The following is a 17176-nucleotide window of genomic DNA, read 5'->3' on the forward strand; positions in this document are numbered from 1 at the left end:
CTGATTGGTCCCAGAAACAGATGGGCTGGGCAAGAGCCAGAACACACGCATGTAAAGCCTACGTGTAAAGCGGAGGTTTGAAAATGTGTCATTGGCTTTGTTACTCCGATTGGTTAGAGATGATCCAATCGCTGATTACATTGTTTGGTACAACAACCGTCATTTTGATGTCACCACAAACAACTTCAATGATGGCAACCTCAAACTGAAGTTGGTAGCAAACGACAGAGCAGCGAAAAAAATGAAGTTTGAGTCGTCAGGCAAGATGACCTTAGCCCTACACTTCAATATAGTCATTACTGTTGAGTCACCGCTCACGATACTTCAGAAAAAAGGGTTCGACATTGACCCTTTTCCATCAGAAGAAACGTGCCATTTTAGGGTTCTTTGTTGGGTGAAAAGGTTCTACCTGGATCCAACAATAATGATCCTACAGGGACAAGCCAGAGAACACTGTAATGGCACCATTCTAATTAAAGAGTGATCAAAACAAGGCAGTGTAATGTCAGCACCATGTACACTATGAGCCAGAAATACAATGCAGTCGAGCCTGGCATTTCAATGGACATACAGTTGGGGATAAATACGTAGTCTCAGTCATCAACCTTCATTTTATTTCAAATTAAAGCACCCAGTTTCGTCGTCGTACAGGTGCAACCTCTTTCAACACTTTCGAGTGGTTATCTGCCAGTGAGTCTTGACGACACCACACCTGACATTCACACTTGGTTAAGGGTACATTACTAAAGGTTCTACAAATGGCACTAAGTTTGACCACACACACGCATCCAAAACTGACTGGGGAAAAGTCCATCAATGCAAAACATAGCAGGTCCACATCAATAAATGCCTCTAAATAAAAGTAGCGTGACAATGTGGCGAAAACTGTGGTGACTTTGGTCAGCTAGTGACCGGACAAAGGAGAGAAACTAGATTTGTGTAGCGGGATGACAGATTGCGTGTGTTCGTTGCACGAATGTTAACATTAATATGTGTTTTTCAATAGCTTCCCTGTGCAGGTTACTTTAGTGATTTGAGCGTGACCAGACCACGTTCCCACAGATAAAATAATATGTAATCCAAAAAGCAGACATAACTGCCACTTAATAAAAAAAGGGAATTGAAAGATGGAGATAAGATTCTGCTTAAAATAAATATGGCTTTGCATATGTCAAATCAAGATGACAGATCTGCATGGGTTTCTTCACTGGTCAAATTAAGCTATAGCGAGGGACATGGGATTTTGATGGTAACTTTGGTAGAGGGCAGGAAGCAAAGCATTACAACTACTGACACAGACACCACATTCAGTCAAGGCACAAAAATACCTCACATACTAGCTAGCTACTGCTCAAAATGACACTCCCAAGTTTTGCTTAAAGGTAGATTCAGCTATACAAATTCCAGTAGCTGCATATCAGGCCAATATCCCCAACAACGAAGAGAGTGAAGCGAGAGACTAATCTACTCCGCAGTAGTTGTCCCTCAGCTATCACATTTGCAGGAGAGTGAAGCGATCTCCCATGCACATGCGAAGATGCTCTGTACGGGACTGTGGGTGCTCACATGTACAGCCTATTGTATAGCGTTTATTCCTAAATATATATTTGTTTCACCTTGCTGCTCGTATCGCCGAGTCTCAGTTTAAAGGAAATGCTAATGTAGCATTGGAGATGTGCAATAATATATTACAAGATCAATAAATAATTAAGGATATTGATATCATTTTACAATCATACAATTAGCACAATATTCAACATTTAAAAAAATGTTTGTCTCAGTATCAGTGCCCAATGTACATTTTTCCCAGAATTCCCGTTGTCTCAGAACAAATCAAACAGGACTCAAATGTTTCTCTCAGAATAAAGGAGGCTCTTCTGCTGGTTTCTGGGAAGAAGAAAAAACATCTACATAATAATTGAACAATATGAACAAGATAAAACCCCTGAGATTTCAGATTCAGATAAAACACTGAGGTCAGACATTTTACAAATGAGTCACAGGAGGGGTGGACAGATGACAAGCAGCCGCCACCAGATGTGTCAGTTACTAGGCTGACCAACAATGAAATCTAGCGACTTTGGCACCCGTGACCCTGATTTCAACCAGTTTCTCCTCTCAAGACTCTCTCTTGCATTCAGCGGCTTAACATGAGGAGACTGTGTTGAGATGTAGGTGAGGTGTTCAGCCGATGCTCATGTCACCACAACACAACACTCCTAACCATTTAGTCCATATTATAATAGGCCTCAGTGCTCTCGGCCATCAGACCCCATTCATTCTACCCACTGGGCATTCAGTAATACTCCACGCCACTAGTCAAAAGTAGTGCCTCCCCCCTGGTGTCCCTGTGACGGTGTCCCTGTGTCACTGCCCCTGTGTGAGGGTGTGGCTGGGTGAGGTCACTGGGTAAAGCTCTTCTTGATGGCCACATTGGGGAAGAGTCCGCAGAGCTCTTGGACAATGCGGGCGTCCACCTGCGCGCAGAAGGACACGTCCAGGAGGAGGAGCTTCGGACACGCCTGCAGCAGCTTCCTCAGGGAGGAGGAGCTTACCATCCGGGTGCCTGTCAATCAACAACACAAACATACCACATAAGTGAGCAACATTTGTGAGCACTTGATGAATACTGTGTTCTAAATGCCCCAAGTAAAATACTATATTCAAATATCAGGTGTGAACACATCTGTGGTTCTACCTAAAATGACTTAATATAAACTGGTGTGATAGAACGAGAGAAAGAGAGGCAGATTAAGAAAGGAAGAGGGAGGTAGTACCCACCCAGTATGTCGAGGTGCTGCAGTGCGGGGCAGTTGGCAGCCAGCTCCTCAATGTCCGAGTCGCACACGGTGCGGTTGGCGGTGAGGAAGAGCTTCCTCAGGCACTGCAGGTTGCGGGCCAGGTGCTGGAAGCAGCCCGAGCTGCTCTGCAGTGTGGAGCACCAGCCCAGGTCCAGCTCCTCCAGTAATCTGCATCCTGCAGCCAGCTCGGCCAGGCCACGCTCCGACAGGCTTCTGCAGCGCCACAGGTCCAGGGAGCGCAGTGAGCGGCAGCGGACAGCCAGCATGCTCGCCACCACGTCATAGTCCTCTATCTGCAGGGAGAACATAGGGACGGTGACCTTGGGGCTGTTAGCCAGCACAGAATGACTGAATCAATTGTCATGATTCTCGGTTGTGGTTCAGAGTTAAGGGGTGAAGCTGATCCTAGAATGTCTCTCTGCCGCAAGAGCAGGGTATGATAGCGAGTGCATTTGTGGGGGGCATCTTACCATCACACAGCTCCCCAGGTTGAGGTGTCTCAGCTCAATACAGAAGGTTAGGATGCGCAACATGGCTGTTTGCTGCAGCAAGATAAAATAAAGCAAGCGAGAGAGAGAAAATGTCAAAGTTGAGTTAAGTTTCTATCGACTGACCCAAAATATGATGATTGCACCCCTTTTTGTACACACACAGTAAAATGAGACTGAGGAATGTGCATCAAAGGTGTCGCGTCAAAATTTTACAATAACAGGTCTACCCCATGTTATTCAATATCTCTCCAAGACGACTTGGTCTGGCAAACACATAACTCAACAGTATTATGGTAGTGTAACATTTCAAAGCGTAAAAGAAATATACATTTGCTTATCACCTATCCACCATTGCGAGACAGGGATAGAGGTGGGATTTCAATGTGGAACTGTCAACATGCCACCCAATGGCAATTGGGTGTGCGTGACGTGTACTTTAGCAAGCATCTCTAATGTGTATGCTATGTGTTTCGAGAGTGTGCGTCTGGTGGTCTCTTTTTATGACTTTTGGCAGCCAGAGAACTATTTAATTATACCAGTGACAGCTTAATGACAGCTTAATGACAGACAACAGAGCTTGGATGACACATAGGACTGGAGACAAACACACAGCCTGCTCAGTCTGCCTGCAGTAAACAACCTGAAAGCTTAGACCTCAACCTCACTACACTGGAAAGACTACGGTATGGTGTTTGCCTTAGGAAAGGCTGAAACATGAGAACAACACTCAGAAATGCCCTGTAAGGTTTTGTAGCAGGCCTGGGCAAGAACAGGACCCGAGCTCTGAGTTCATTACAAATGATGACAGCAGAGAATTAGTCCTACGTAAACCACAATGGTGCCATGCACAGGCCATGTATCTGATAGAAAGCTCAACTACCTCTTAACCCATACACCACCAATATACCCATGTGCATCAGCCTAAAAATATGGCATCATGTGTTACAACAGCGTCTCAATATATGCTACTTAGCAAACACTTTTAACAAACTATAGTTTTGGCAAGTCGGTTAGGACATCTACTTTGTAAATTACAAGTATTTTTTCCAACAATTGTTTACAAACAGATTATTTCACTGCATCACAATTCCAGTGGGTCAGAAGTTTACATACACTAAGTTGACCTTTAAACAGCTTGGAAAATTCCAGAAAATTGTGTCATGGCTTTAGAAGCTTCTGATAGGCTAATTGACATCATTTGAGTTAATTGGAGGTGTACCTGTGGATGTATTTCAAGGCCTACCTTCAAACTCAGTGACTCTTCGCTTGACATCATGGGAAAATCAAAAGAAAATCAGCCAAAACCTCAGAAAACAAATTGTAGACGTCCACAAGTCTGGTTCATCCTTGGGGGCAATTTCCAAACGCCTGAAGGTACCACGTTCATCTGTACAAACAATAGTACGCAAGTGTAAACACCACGGGACCATGCAACCGTCATACCGCTCAGGAAAGAGACGCGTTCTGTCTCCTAGGGATGATCATACTTTGGTGCGAAAAGTGCAAATCAATCCCAGAACAAGAGCAATGGACCTTGTGAAGATGCTGGAGGAAACAGGTACAAAAGTATCAATATTCTCAGTAAAACGAGTCTGATAAACATAACCTGAACGGCCGCTCAGCAAGGAAGAAGCCACGGCTCCAAAACCGCCATAAAATAGCCAGACTATGGTTTGCAACTGCACATGGGGACAAATATCGTACTTTTGGAGAAATGTCTTCTGGTCTGATGAATCAAAAATATAACTGCTGGCCATAATGACTATCGTTATGTTTGGAGGGTAAAGGGGAGGCTTGCAAGCCGAAGAACACCATCCCAACCGTGAAGCACGGGGGTGGCAGCATCATGTTGTGGGTGTGCTTTGCTGCAGGAGGGGCTGGTGCACTTCACAAAATAGATGGCATCATGAGGCATCACAATGATGTGGATATATTGAAGCAACATCTCAAGACATCCGTTAGGAAGTTAAAGCATGGTTGCAAATGGGTCTTCCAAATGGACAATGCATACTTCCAAAGTTGTGGCAAAATGGCTTAACTCTTGGAACTACCGCTCCCGGATCCGGGAGAATTGTCATCAACTGACAGTAATTAGCATAACGCAATGGACAAAAAATATTACTAGAAAATATTCATATTCATGAAATCACAAGTGAAATATATTGAAACATAGCGTAGCCTTTTGTTAATCACCCTGTCATCTCAGATTTTGAAATGATGCTTTACAGCCAAAGCAAGACAAGCATTTGTGTAAGTTTATTGATAGCCTAGCATAGCATTATGCCTAGCTAGCAGCAGGCAACCTGGTCACGAAAATCAGAAAAGCAATCAAGTTAAATCGTTTAACTTTGATGAGCTTCGGATGTTTTCATTCACGAGACTCCTAGTTAGATAGCAAATGTTCATTTTTTCCATAAAGATTATTTTTGTAGCCGAAATAGCTCCGTTAGTTCTTCACGTTTGGCTGAGAATTCGACCGGAAATTGCGGTCACGACAACGCCAAATAATATTCCAAATTAGCTCCATAATATCGACAGAAACATGGCAAACGTTGTTTATAATCAATCCTCAAGGTGTTTTTCAAATATCTATTCGATAATATATCAACCGGGACAGCTGTATTTTCAGTAAGACCGGGAGGAAAAATAGCTACCTCTGTCTATTACGCAAGAATTACTCAGAGCACTCAGCCGGCCACTTACGCAATGTAGTCGTTTACGCTCATTCTTCAACATAAAGGCGTGAAACTACGTCAAAATGCTGTAGACACCTTGGGGAATATGTAGAAAAAGGAATCTGGTTGCTATCCCATTCACTGCTCAATAGGGACTTCCTGATTGGATTTTTCTAAGGCTTTCGCCTGCAATATCAGTTCCGTTATACTCACAGACAATATTTTTACAGTTTTGGAAACTTTATAGTGTTTTCTATCCTAAGCTGTCAATTATATGCATATTCTAGCAACTTGTCCTGACAAAATAGCCCATTTACTTTGGGAACGTTATTTTTCCAAAAATGAAAATAGTGCCTCCTAGTTTCAAGAGGTTTAAGGACAACAAAGGCAAGTGGAGTGGCCATCACAAAGCCCTGACCTCAATCCCATAGAAAATGTGTGGGCAGAACTGAAAAAGCGTGTGCGAGCAAGGAGGCCTACAAACCTGACTCAGTTACACCAGCTCTGTCAGGAGGAATGGACCAAAATTCACCCAACTTACTGTGGGAAGCTTGTGGAAGGCTACACGAAACATTTGACCCAAGTTAAACAAATTAAAGGCAATGCCACCAAATACTAATTGAGTGAATGTAAACTTCGGACCCACTGGGAATGTGATGAAAGAAATAAAAGCTGAAATAAATCATTCTCACTACTATTATTCTGACATTTCACATTCTTAAAATAAAGTGGTGATCCTAACTGACCAAAGAAAGGGAATTTTTACTATGATTAAAAGTCAGGAACTGAGTTGAAATGTATTTGGCTAAGGTGTTTGTAAACTTCAGACTTCAACTGTACGTTATATAGGTATGCAAGGTAGCTTTGATATCGTTTTTTAACATCGGCATTAAACTTGGCAGATGCAATACCGATGTTGGCATTTTTAGCTAATGTCGGACGATTCCGATATGTTCACTGATATATTGTGCATCCCTAGTTCAAGAGATTGCAGAGCACTGCAAAATAAGTGTACAAACAGTGTGTAAAAGACCCAAAACAAGCTTTTTTACGACTCATTGATGATGAGCACTGTAGGACAGAAAAATAGAGACCAAAGTGATGGTGAGAGCTTCCAAAGAGCTATCTTTTATCAGGTGCTTGACAGTCTCACAGCTGAGCTGCAGAGGCGTTTTTCAAAGACTTGCAAGATAATGCTAGGGATCCAGTCTCTCAACCCAAAGAGTACAACATTCTTGAATGAGGAGCCTCTGTTTGCCTTTGCTCAAAACTTTGAGTCAGACTTAGAGGACCTCAAACATGAGGTTCATCAAACCAAGCGGATTTCGACTTTGTAAGATTTCTGTTGTTACACTAGTCAGCAGTGCATCTTGCGAGAGAAGCTTCTCAGCTTCAAAACGGATTTAAACCCACCTTAAGACAACAATGGTTGATGACATGTTAAGTCACCTCGGCATTCTCAGTGTTGAGTCAAGGAGGGCATGCTCCCTCAACATGGATGAGTTTGTGAAACATTTTGCCAGTCCTCACCAGAAACATATAATTATGCTGTTTTAAATCTACCTAGGATAATTTGGCTCTTAGGCAGTCCCTCTGGTCATGATTAAAACCTGCACTGTGTACTAGCTAGTACACCGACATTCTAAAATGATAAATCCAAAGGGTATCATGTCACACAGATTTAATTTGTTCTTGATTAGGCCAATTCCAAAACTTTTCTTTGCTATTAGTTAACATAATATATATCGGCATAAATATGATAGTGTAAGTCTGTAACATTGATGGGCATCAAAATTATTTATATTTTATATCAATTTCTGCTTGATACCAGGTATGTCAAATTGCAGTGTGTTTTTTTTGTCAATTACATTTTTTGTAAATAAACTAATGTAATTTATGTAACACACAGATGCTCTTATCTCCTTGAGCTTAATTATCTGAAAATATTTTGGATGTTCAACACTTATTGACACAGATTATATATTCATGAAAACAGAGTGACCCAAGTCTCTCCAGTATGTGAGTACAGTAGTGTGTGTGTGTGTGTGTGTGTGTGTGTGTGTGTGTGTGTGTGTGTGTGTGTGTGTGTGTGTGTGTGTGTGTGTGTGTGTGTGTGTGTGTGAGTGAGTGAGAGAGAGAGAGAGAGAAAGAGAGAAAGAAATTGAGCTGCAGTGCCGAGGTAGGGACACTGACTATTCATGTAAGAATTCTAGTGAAGTAACCCTTTTGGACCACACTATCTGCTACATTGAAGAACTCTGGGTTAAGTGAATTATCACTTCTACCTCTAATCAGCAATCAGAGGATTCATTCATGCTCCTTAGATGCCAGGTTAGGGTTACATACTACATTTTCTGAAGTAGCCTTGGCCACCCCTGTATAAAACTGTAGTTCTGCCACTGCTGACACAGTCAGACCATTGTGATAGTGACAGCAGAGGTTGACGCTTCGTGAGCGCTGTCCAAATTTGCCGTTACGCACAACCTTTCTTGCCTGACAGACTAACTAACTAACTAATTAGCTAGCTAGCTATAGCAAGCAGTTTCCATATAATTACATTGGTAGAACCAAGACAAAACAACCAACTAGTTAGTTGACTATATACAGCTAAACACTGCAACTATTTCCATGAGACAGAGAGCAATCATTCGATCTTGACCGCTGGCACGGATGTGCTGGCCTGTACCAACCAAATTATGATATGCTAATCTGTGAGCTATTCCCCAAGTTTCAGAGCATCAAACATTGACAACACCAAACTGCTGTTTACTTATTTCACTCACCTCGACATGATCGCTTTTAAAAGTGCAAGGATGTGTGAATCCGTATCACCAAGCAACATAGATTAAGCCTCTTTCACAGTGAATAGTCATGTCTGCTTCAGCCATGTTATTTTCAGTCATTAAGTTTTTTAAAAAGTCAAATGACAGCATACCCTGTTTCCGGTCGACGACAACAGCCACGCCAATACGACAAAAGGTTGTTAGAAAGTTCACTTTGCAATATTGACACAGATATTATCGTTAGAAAAACAAGGCCGTTCGTGGCCGTTATAGTAATTTAAAGAAAGGCTGTTTTAAAGTTAATGTTTTTTGAATGACTACCTCATCTCTGTACCCCAAGCATATAAGGTCCCAGTCGAGCAGTGAATCTCAAACACATATTCAACCACAAAGACCAGGGAGGTTTTCCAATACCTCACAAAGAAGGGCACTTATTGGTAGATGGGTAAAACATTTTTTTTTTTAAAGCAGACAGTGAATATCCCTTTGAGCATGGTGAAGTTACTCATTACACTTTGGATGGTGTATCAATACACCCAGTCACTACAAAGACACAGGCTTCCTTCCTAACTCAGTTGCTGGAAAGGAAGGAAACCACGAAGCCAATGTGGACTTTAAAACAGTTACAGAGTTGAAAGGCTGTGAAAGGAGAAAATTACAATACTGTTGATCCATCCTCAGTTATGTCACAATACAAACCAAATTGACAGAGTGAAAAGAAGGAAGCCTGTACAGAATAAATATATTCCAAAACATGCTTCCTGTTTGCAACAAGGCACTAGTATAATACTGCTAAAAATGTTTGTTCTGAATACAAAGTGTTGTGTTTGGGACAAATCCAATACAACACATTACTAAGTACCGCTCTCCATATGTCCAAGCATAGTAGTGGCATGCTTGTAATCAATCATTAAGGACTGAGGAGTTTTTCAGGATAAAAAAAATAAAAGAGACTGGAGCCAAGCACAGGAAAAGTCAGTGAAGACAGTGAATGTTCCTGAGTGGCCGAGTTATTTTTTTGCAAAATATCTAAAAACACTGTCATTATGTGGGGTATTGTGTGTAGATAGGTGTTTTTTTGTTTTTTTGAAACATTTTGAAAATTCTGACTAACAACGAAATGTAGAATAAGTCAAGGGGTACTTCTGAAGGCACTGTACCTCTATCCTTGTGCGGTAGAGCACTAGCCGGCGCAGGCGGGTGAGCTTGGAGATGTGTGTAAAGGCCTGGGGGTGGAGGCGGTCGCACGAGGACAGGTTGAGCTCCTGCAGCCCGGGACACGTCTGGGAGATGACCTCCAGACACGGTTCACTCAGGAAGTGACAACACGACAGCTCCAGACACACCAGGCTCCCACCACACGCCTTCATGAAGCTGAGAGGGAGGGGGTCAGACCTGTGTTGTGGCATGGCAACAACATTAACACGGAAGTTCAGGATTTGACAACTTTGTTAGTTTCAGTTTCAAGTTTTATTAGTTGTATGTCCGGGATACACATGGTATACGCTGTCCAACTAAAAAAAATGCTTACTTGCAGGTTCCATCTCGACAATGCAACAACAAGAAATAATGAGAGAATACGAACATAAAGTAAATGGCTCAGTACAATACAATAAAGATTTTAGCACAAGTAAAATACAGAAAGGCACAATTTATACTCCAATATTTACACAGACGGTTCCTCACCCTGAAATCAACCGAAGTGATGGGCACACACATGCCACTCTAAAGACAGAGACCGATGAACCACAAAATGTCCAGATTCTCTAGTCCCCCCCAGCCCCATGCCTCACCTGCTGAAGCCGGTGAGGGTGAGGGCTCCACGGTTGCCGGTCCAGGAGAGGTTGAGCCTCTGGAGCAGGGTGCACCGGCCCTGCAGGTGGCCCAGGGAGGTGTCACTGAGGCGAGCCCAGTATGGCTGCAGGCTCAGCTGGATGTACTGGAGGGGGTCACAGCAGTGCTGGCGGAGTAGCTTGCAGGTCTGGGTCAGGCGACACAGGTCGGGCAGGGTCAAGTGGCTAACTATCAGCTGGATCAACTGCAGGGGGAGAGAAGGGAGAGAATTACAGAGAGATAATAAGAGAAAAGGGAGGATGGTGGGAGAGGGGGTAGAGGGAGAAGGATAAATAACGATGGAGGAAGAGAGAGACAAGGAAAGCAAGAAAGAGACAGAAGGGATGATGTCAGGCAGAGCAGAATAATATAAAACAGTGTATGTTGAACACACACACACACACACACAAAGCAATATCCTTGTGGCAGTGAGCTTCAGTGTGGCAGTGAGTCTGCCTGTTCGTGCAATATGGAAGTGTGCTTCTCAGTAAGACAGAGATAGAGAGAGAGAATAGGTGTGTATGTGTGCAGTGAATAAACAATACGCTGTGTGTTCAACAGGGTATCCGCTAGCAGATAATAGCTATATTGTATTTCAGACACACACACACACATCGTTTGTGAGGAGTGAGGTGAATGGCAGCGGTTTGGAGAGCAGTACATAAAACCAACAGAACAGCTCGTCTTAGAAAATATGACATTTATAACATGAAAATGACTATTTTGTAAGCTTAATATCAAATATCTCCATGGGTCCAAGACAGTGTAGGTCCATGGAAGACATCTTTTTGTCAAATTAAGTCCTGGCAAAGTACAAAAAAACTGCCCAAGATACCCTAAGCATAAACATTTTCAGTAGATGTGACTACACTTAAAACCGCAATATGTCACTTTTTGGGTGACCCCAACAAATTCACATAGAAATGATACATCATATGTTACAGATGTGTCATTCTCATTAAAACCACATCTAAGAAGCATTATATCTCTTCTGTGTGTGCTATTTCTATGCTCCCATTGTTAAGTTTAGTTTCTGTGTCTTTTACTTGCAGTTTTGTACACCAGCTTCAAACAACTGATTATGTTATGAAAAATATATTTCATAGCAGTTCAGATGGTACAATGATTCTCTACACTATATTTGCTTGTTTTAGTCACAAGCTGAAATCAGGCGAACTAGTCACGTTTGCAAACAGGAAATGGCAGAGCAATTTCTGCATAGTCCATCTTTAAAACCAAAGCGAGAATTGTTTGGAAAACAGCATCTTGCAATTGTCCTGCAACTATTGCCAACCTTTTTTTTTCAAATTTCAGTGCCGTTTTGTGGACAGAAAATGCAGCCAGCAGCCATATACGAGTGTTGTAGTATATGTGAGTGTCTAATAGCGTATTCTCCCCACCTCGTAGGGCAGTTTATCAAAGTATCCATTCCCTAGGTTAATGTGCTTGCCATCCCCGGCCTGTCGGAAGGAGGCTCCCGGGTCAGACAGTTCCTCATCGCTGTCACTCAGGTCACAGATGTCGATCCTGGGCATCTTATAACGGGAGAGGATGGGCCTCTCTTTCTGGCCACGCAGGACGACAGCGTCCAGCTCCGTGTAGTACTTTAGCAGGGAGCTATTGACCTCCACGCGGAGCAAGTTGGTGGGGAAGCTCAGCTGCTTGATGCTGGGGGAGAACTGCCTGGCCTGGGGAGTCAGCACCTTGGTGGGCTCCTCAGCCCACAACACCTCCCACCTGGGGACAGAGAGGTACACCTGTCACGAGGTACACACAGACTCACCATTCTTTAATCTGAGACATTCACTTAGGGCACTTAGGCCATTCTAAGCCTCGTCCTGAACTAATAAAAACGTGCTCAATGGAGAATCTAAGTGAAAGTGCTTCTTATTCTGAGACTAGGCTTAATCTGTGTCTGGGAAACCAGCCAATAGAGTACAAACACACATTCCGTTGTGGTCCTCTGTAGCTCAGTTGTTGGAGCATGGCGGTCGCAACGCCAGGACAGTGGGTTAGATTCCCAGAACTACCCAGAAGTTAAAAGAAATACAAATAAAAGTGCAAGCATGACTTTTAAAAAAGTCCACTGCAGCCGTGCAAAGAGCAGTTTCTCAAGCAATAATTTTGCTAGGACTGTCAGAGTGGTCTGAGTGGAGAAACTGAAAATGAGGTTTGGAACTCTCTTTCTTATTGGTCTATTAACTTATTAATAGAAAAACCACATTCCACAATTGAGAGCACCTTGACTGGCTGCATCATTGCTTGGTGTGACTACTGCACCGCCCTCGATCGCATGGCACTAGAGGGTGGTGCGGACAGCCCAACTACATCACTGGGGCCGAGCTCCCTGCCATCCAGGACCTCTATATCAGAGGGTGTGAAAGGAAGGCCAGGATAATTGTTAAAGAATCCAGCCACCCAAGCCATAGACTGTTCTCTCTGCTTCCGCACAACAACTGGTACCGGAGCAACAAGTATGACAACAGCAGGCTCCTGAACAGCTTCCATCTCCAAGCCATAAGACTGCTAAACAGATAACAAAATGGCTACATGGACTATATGCATTGAACCTTGTATTACAGTTTTATTTTTCCACCGACTATGCACACGCTCACTCAGTACTTAATTTTCTCACACACACACCTGTCCAATTTAATAGTCAGGCAGCTGCACACATTTCAGCACATAAACGCCTGTTTCAAATAAACGCTGGGTCTAAATGAATGGTTTGAGGTTACCATGGACACAGCTTTGATATTCCTACGGTCATGTGCATTAAAAACATTCTTTCAAAATTCTGTCATCGTTGCTAGCCATGACGCCACCAAAAAGAAAAGGTGACTTCAGTGATTACCGGTACTGCTCTCCATGGTGCTGAAGGGCGAAATTGGGGTGTATGATAGGCAGCCTAGTCTTTGCAACTCTGACCTTCGATAGATTTTCTATTATAATGGTTACAATAAACAATGTGGTAGTCTTTTCAGAAATGTATTGAGCAACAGCTGTGTGCATTAAGGAAATAGACGACTGACTGAAATAAAAGCACCGGTTGTGTTGAGAGATTGAAGCAAATATATATAAATGTACCCTTATTTTACCAGGTAAGTTGACTAAGAACACATTCTCATTTACAACAACGACCTGGGGAATAGTAACAGGGGAGAGAAGGGGGGGATGAATGAGCCAATTGTAAACTGGGGATGATTAGGTGACCGTGATATTATGAGGGCCAGATTGGGAATTTAGCCAGGACACCAGGGTTAACACCCCTACTCTTACGATAAGTGTCATGGGATCTTTTGTGACCACAAAGAGTCAGGACACCCGTTTAACGTCCCATCCAAAAGTCAGCACCCTACACGGGGCAATGTCCCCAATCACTGCCCTGGGGTATTGGGCTATTAGACCAGTGGAAAGGGTGCCTCCTACTGGCCCTCCAACACCACTTCAAGCAGCATCTGGTCTCCAATCCAGGGACCGACCAGAACCAACCCTGCTTCGCTTCAGAAGCAAGCCAGCAGTGGGATGCAGGGTGGTATACAGGGAAGGTGGGAAAGTGGCTATGGACGAAAAACCAAAATTTCATGATAGAAGAAACTTCTACAACCCGAGTCCCACACCACCACTGGTCCTTACCGGACGTCGGTGGGAGGGTTCTGGGAGAAGGGGTTGAGGGAGCAGGCCATGATCTGGACGATAGCACCCGGGTGGTAGGTCTCCAGCACCTCCACAGCTGTGGGGTAGACGGGTTCCTCGAAGGCCAGCTCGATGTAGTCCTGGCTGTGGAAGGCCTTGGGCGTGCGGCGGAAGGGAAGCGGCGCGCTGGCACACTGCTCCCACCACGCCCCGTAGGCCCTGAACACGGCCGTCTGGGTGAACTCCCCAGAGCTGGGGTAGACGTTGGGCATGCCGGCCAGGTTCCACATGGTGTACGACATGCTGTTCTCACTGCCGTAGTGGGAGCTGAAGTCCAGCACCTCTATAGGATAGGATAAGGTTAGTCCATCTGCTCCCAATCCACCAGACAATAGCACACAAACACATTATGGGAGGAGCACACAGTGCCGGCTCCAGTGCAGCACACCTGGAGCTATTTTAAGGGGTTGGACTAAGTGCCTTGCTCAAGGGCACAATAGCAGGTGAATGATCCTACCTTTGGCATACTGTTCCACCTCCACGCTGATGGGCAGGGTAGCCCGCTGGCCTGACTCCACTGCCCGTCTGCTGGTCAGCGCCTCACCCCGAGTTCCGCTTCTGGACCGGCGCCGCAGACAGATGTAGTAAAACATGCTCAGAAGGGTTAGCATAAGGAACAGTGGGTCAGGGGAGCAGTGGGCTGGGTGTGGCTTTTGGGAAGCCCGCCTGGCTCTGGGGATTGTGCCCAACACAACGCAGGCTACAGGCCCAGCCACATACAGGACCTGTGGGTTAGGGGGGAGACAAAAAGACACACAAGGAAAGAGTTAGAAAAGCAAGACAGAAAAATATTCCCCGATGATCTTCAAGAGTGCTAGTAGTAAAACTTTGGGCCAATCCTTTTTTTCCACAAATTGCTAAGAAATAAGCAAATGTATCTATTGTATTTATTTTTTATTTAGTCCAGTGGTGGGTCATGTCATTTGTAATTTATGAAATGTATTTCTCTGTGTTTTAGAATGAATTGCTTATTAGGCTGTATAAACTCGAAACGTCCACCGTTTCCCATGCTTGTTCAATGAACCACAAACAATTAATGAACATGCACCTGTGGAACGGTCGTTAAGACACTAACAGCTGACAGACAGTAGACAATTAAGGTCAAAGTTATGAAAACATAGGACACTAAAGAGGCCTTTCTACTGACTCTGAAAAACACCAAAAGAAAGATACCCAGGGTCACTGCTCATGGAGCTGATCGTCCTCGCAGTGGCAGACCACGTGTAACAACACCTGCACAGGATCAGTACATCTGAACATCACATCTGGGGGACAGGTACAGGATGGCAACAACAATTTCCCGAGTTACACCAGGAACGCACAATTCCTCCATCGGTGCTCAGACTGTCCACCTGTTGGATCGGAGGGTGAGGGCTAGGGCCATTCCCCCCAGAAATGTCTCTTGAACTTACATTTGCCTTGGTGGAAGAGAGGGGTATCATCTCACAGCAAGAACTGGCAAATCTGGTGAAGTCCATGAGGAGATGCACTGCGTACTTAATGCAGCTGGTGGCCACACCAGATACTGACTGTTACATTTGATTTTGGCCCCTCCTTTGTTCAGGGACACATTATTCCATTTCTGTTAGTCACATCTGTGAAACTTGTTCAGTTTATGTCTCAGTTGTTGAATCTTGTTACGTTCATACAAATAATTACACATGTTAGGTTTGCTTAAAATAAACGCAGTTGACAGTGAGAGGACAGTTCTTTTTTTGTTGAGTTAGTAAATATATATATATCGATGCCACCAATCATCTCTGATTCTCCGCTGGGCGCGCAATTTGAAGTGCGCCTATAGGCTATTTAGTGTGGTCTCAATCAAATGACCCATAGCATATAGGCAGGCTATAGCATTTGGATGCAGTTTAATAATGTAGACAACGTTAGAGCACAGTGTAGAATTTGCCAAAACAAAATCTCATATAAAGCCGGTTCTACGCACAACCTTCACCGGTTTATGCCAAACGTCTATGTCTGTAGCAAAACAAGGCCAAAATTATATTGCATTGGCTAAAAGGATTGCCACCGATTTCCAGCCATTTTCAATGGTGGAGGACAGAGGTTTAAGAAATTATATGTATATGTCAAAATCCATTGTACACAATTCCAAGCAGAAGAACCCTTTCAAAATCAGTTATTCCACAACTGTAGGAGAGTACACAGGCTTCAGTGCGGGAAAGAGTCCAAAAAGCTTCTGCAGTTTGCCTTACCACTGAATGCTGTACATCAAGGGTAACCACTTCGTACATGTCAGTTACATGTCACTTCATTGAAGATTTGTCGATGTCTAGCTGTCTTCTGGACTGCTTTGAGTTCAGCGACAGACACACCTCAGAGAACTTGGCAGAGGAACTGTTGAGAATGGCAAGTAGATGGAAAAGTGATCTGTTGTGTTAGCGACAATGCAGCTAACATAACCAAAGCCATGAAAATGTTAAAATGGACACATCATCCATGTCTTGCCCACACAATCAACCTGGTTGTAAGAGATGCTGTGACGGTGATGAAGCTCATTGTGGACAAAGTGAAAGCATCTGTGGAATACTTCCAGATGGGGATGCCTGAGCTGAGGCCTAAACAAGACTTCACTACAAGGTGGAATTCAACATTTTATATGTTGAAGCGGTTTCTTGAGTCAAAGGATGCCATCATCTCTACCCTGGCCATTGTCAATGCACCTGTTGATGCTCTGACCCAAGAGGAATGGGAGGTGGTGGAGGAGGTGTGCAGAGTCCTGGAACCCTTTGAGCAGGTCACTGTGGAGATCAGTGGAGAGAGGTACAGTAAGCAGTTATTACTACATCATTATTTAATCCAGTATTATACATGTATATGACCAGTATATGAGAATGTAGTATCAGTAGACAGAACATGAACCTGAACTATTAAGTTAC

At 43.7% G+C, this 17176-nt stretch overlaps 1 protein-coding gene across 6 annotated transcripts in view; it reads right to left on the bottom strand.

Moving 5' to 3' along the window:
- Positions 1–591: 591 nt before the first annotated feature.
- The window catches only part of LOC118367267 (F-box/LRR-repeat protein 4-like), an 88594-nt gene continuing 72009 nt past the window's right edge, over positions 592–17176 (bottom strand). For 2 of the 6 annotated variants that reach the window (XM_052494064.1, XM_052494061.1), the window contains exons 2-9: positions 14737–15004; positions 14220–14562; positions 11984–12320; positions 10544–10788; positions 9911–10124; positions 3272–3343; positions 2782–3094; positions 592–2566 (exon numbers count right to left, since the gene is read on the bottom strand). In XM_052494064.1, coding sequence (XP_052350024.1) covers positions 2403–2566; positions 2782–3094; positions 3272–3343; positions 9911–10124; positions 10544–10788; positions 11984–12320; positions 14220–14562; positions 14737–14890 — 1842 coding nt within the window. In that variant the 5' untranslated portion in view covers positions 14891–15004 and the 3' untranslated portion in view covers positions 592–2402. The other 4 variants (XM_052494060.1, XM_052494062.1, XM_035750544.2 and 1 more) reach the window with 4 other exon arrangements.

The sequence above is a fragment of the Oncorhynchus keta genome, chromosome 34 (assembly GCF_023373465.1).
Source record: "Oncorhynchus keta strain PuntledgeMale-10-30-2019 chromosome 34, Oket_V2, whole genome shotgun sequence".
Lineage (NCBI taxonomy): Eukaryota > Metazoa > Chordata > Actinopteri > Salmoniformes > Salmonidae > Oncorhynchus > Oncorhynchus keta.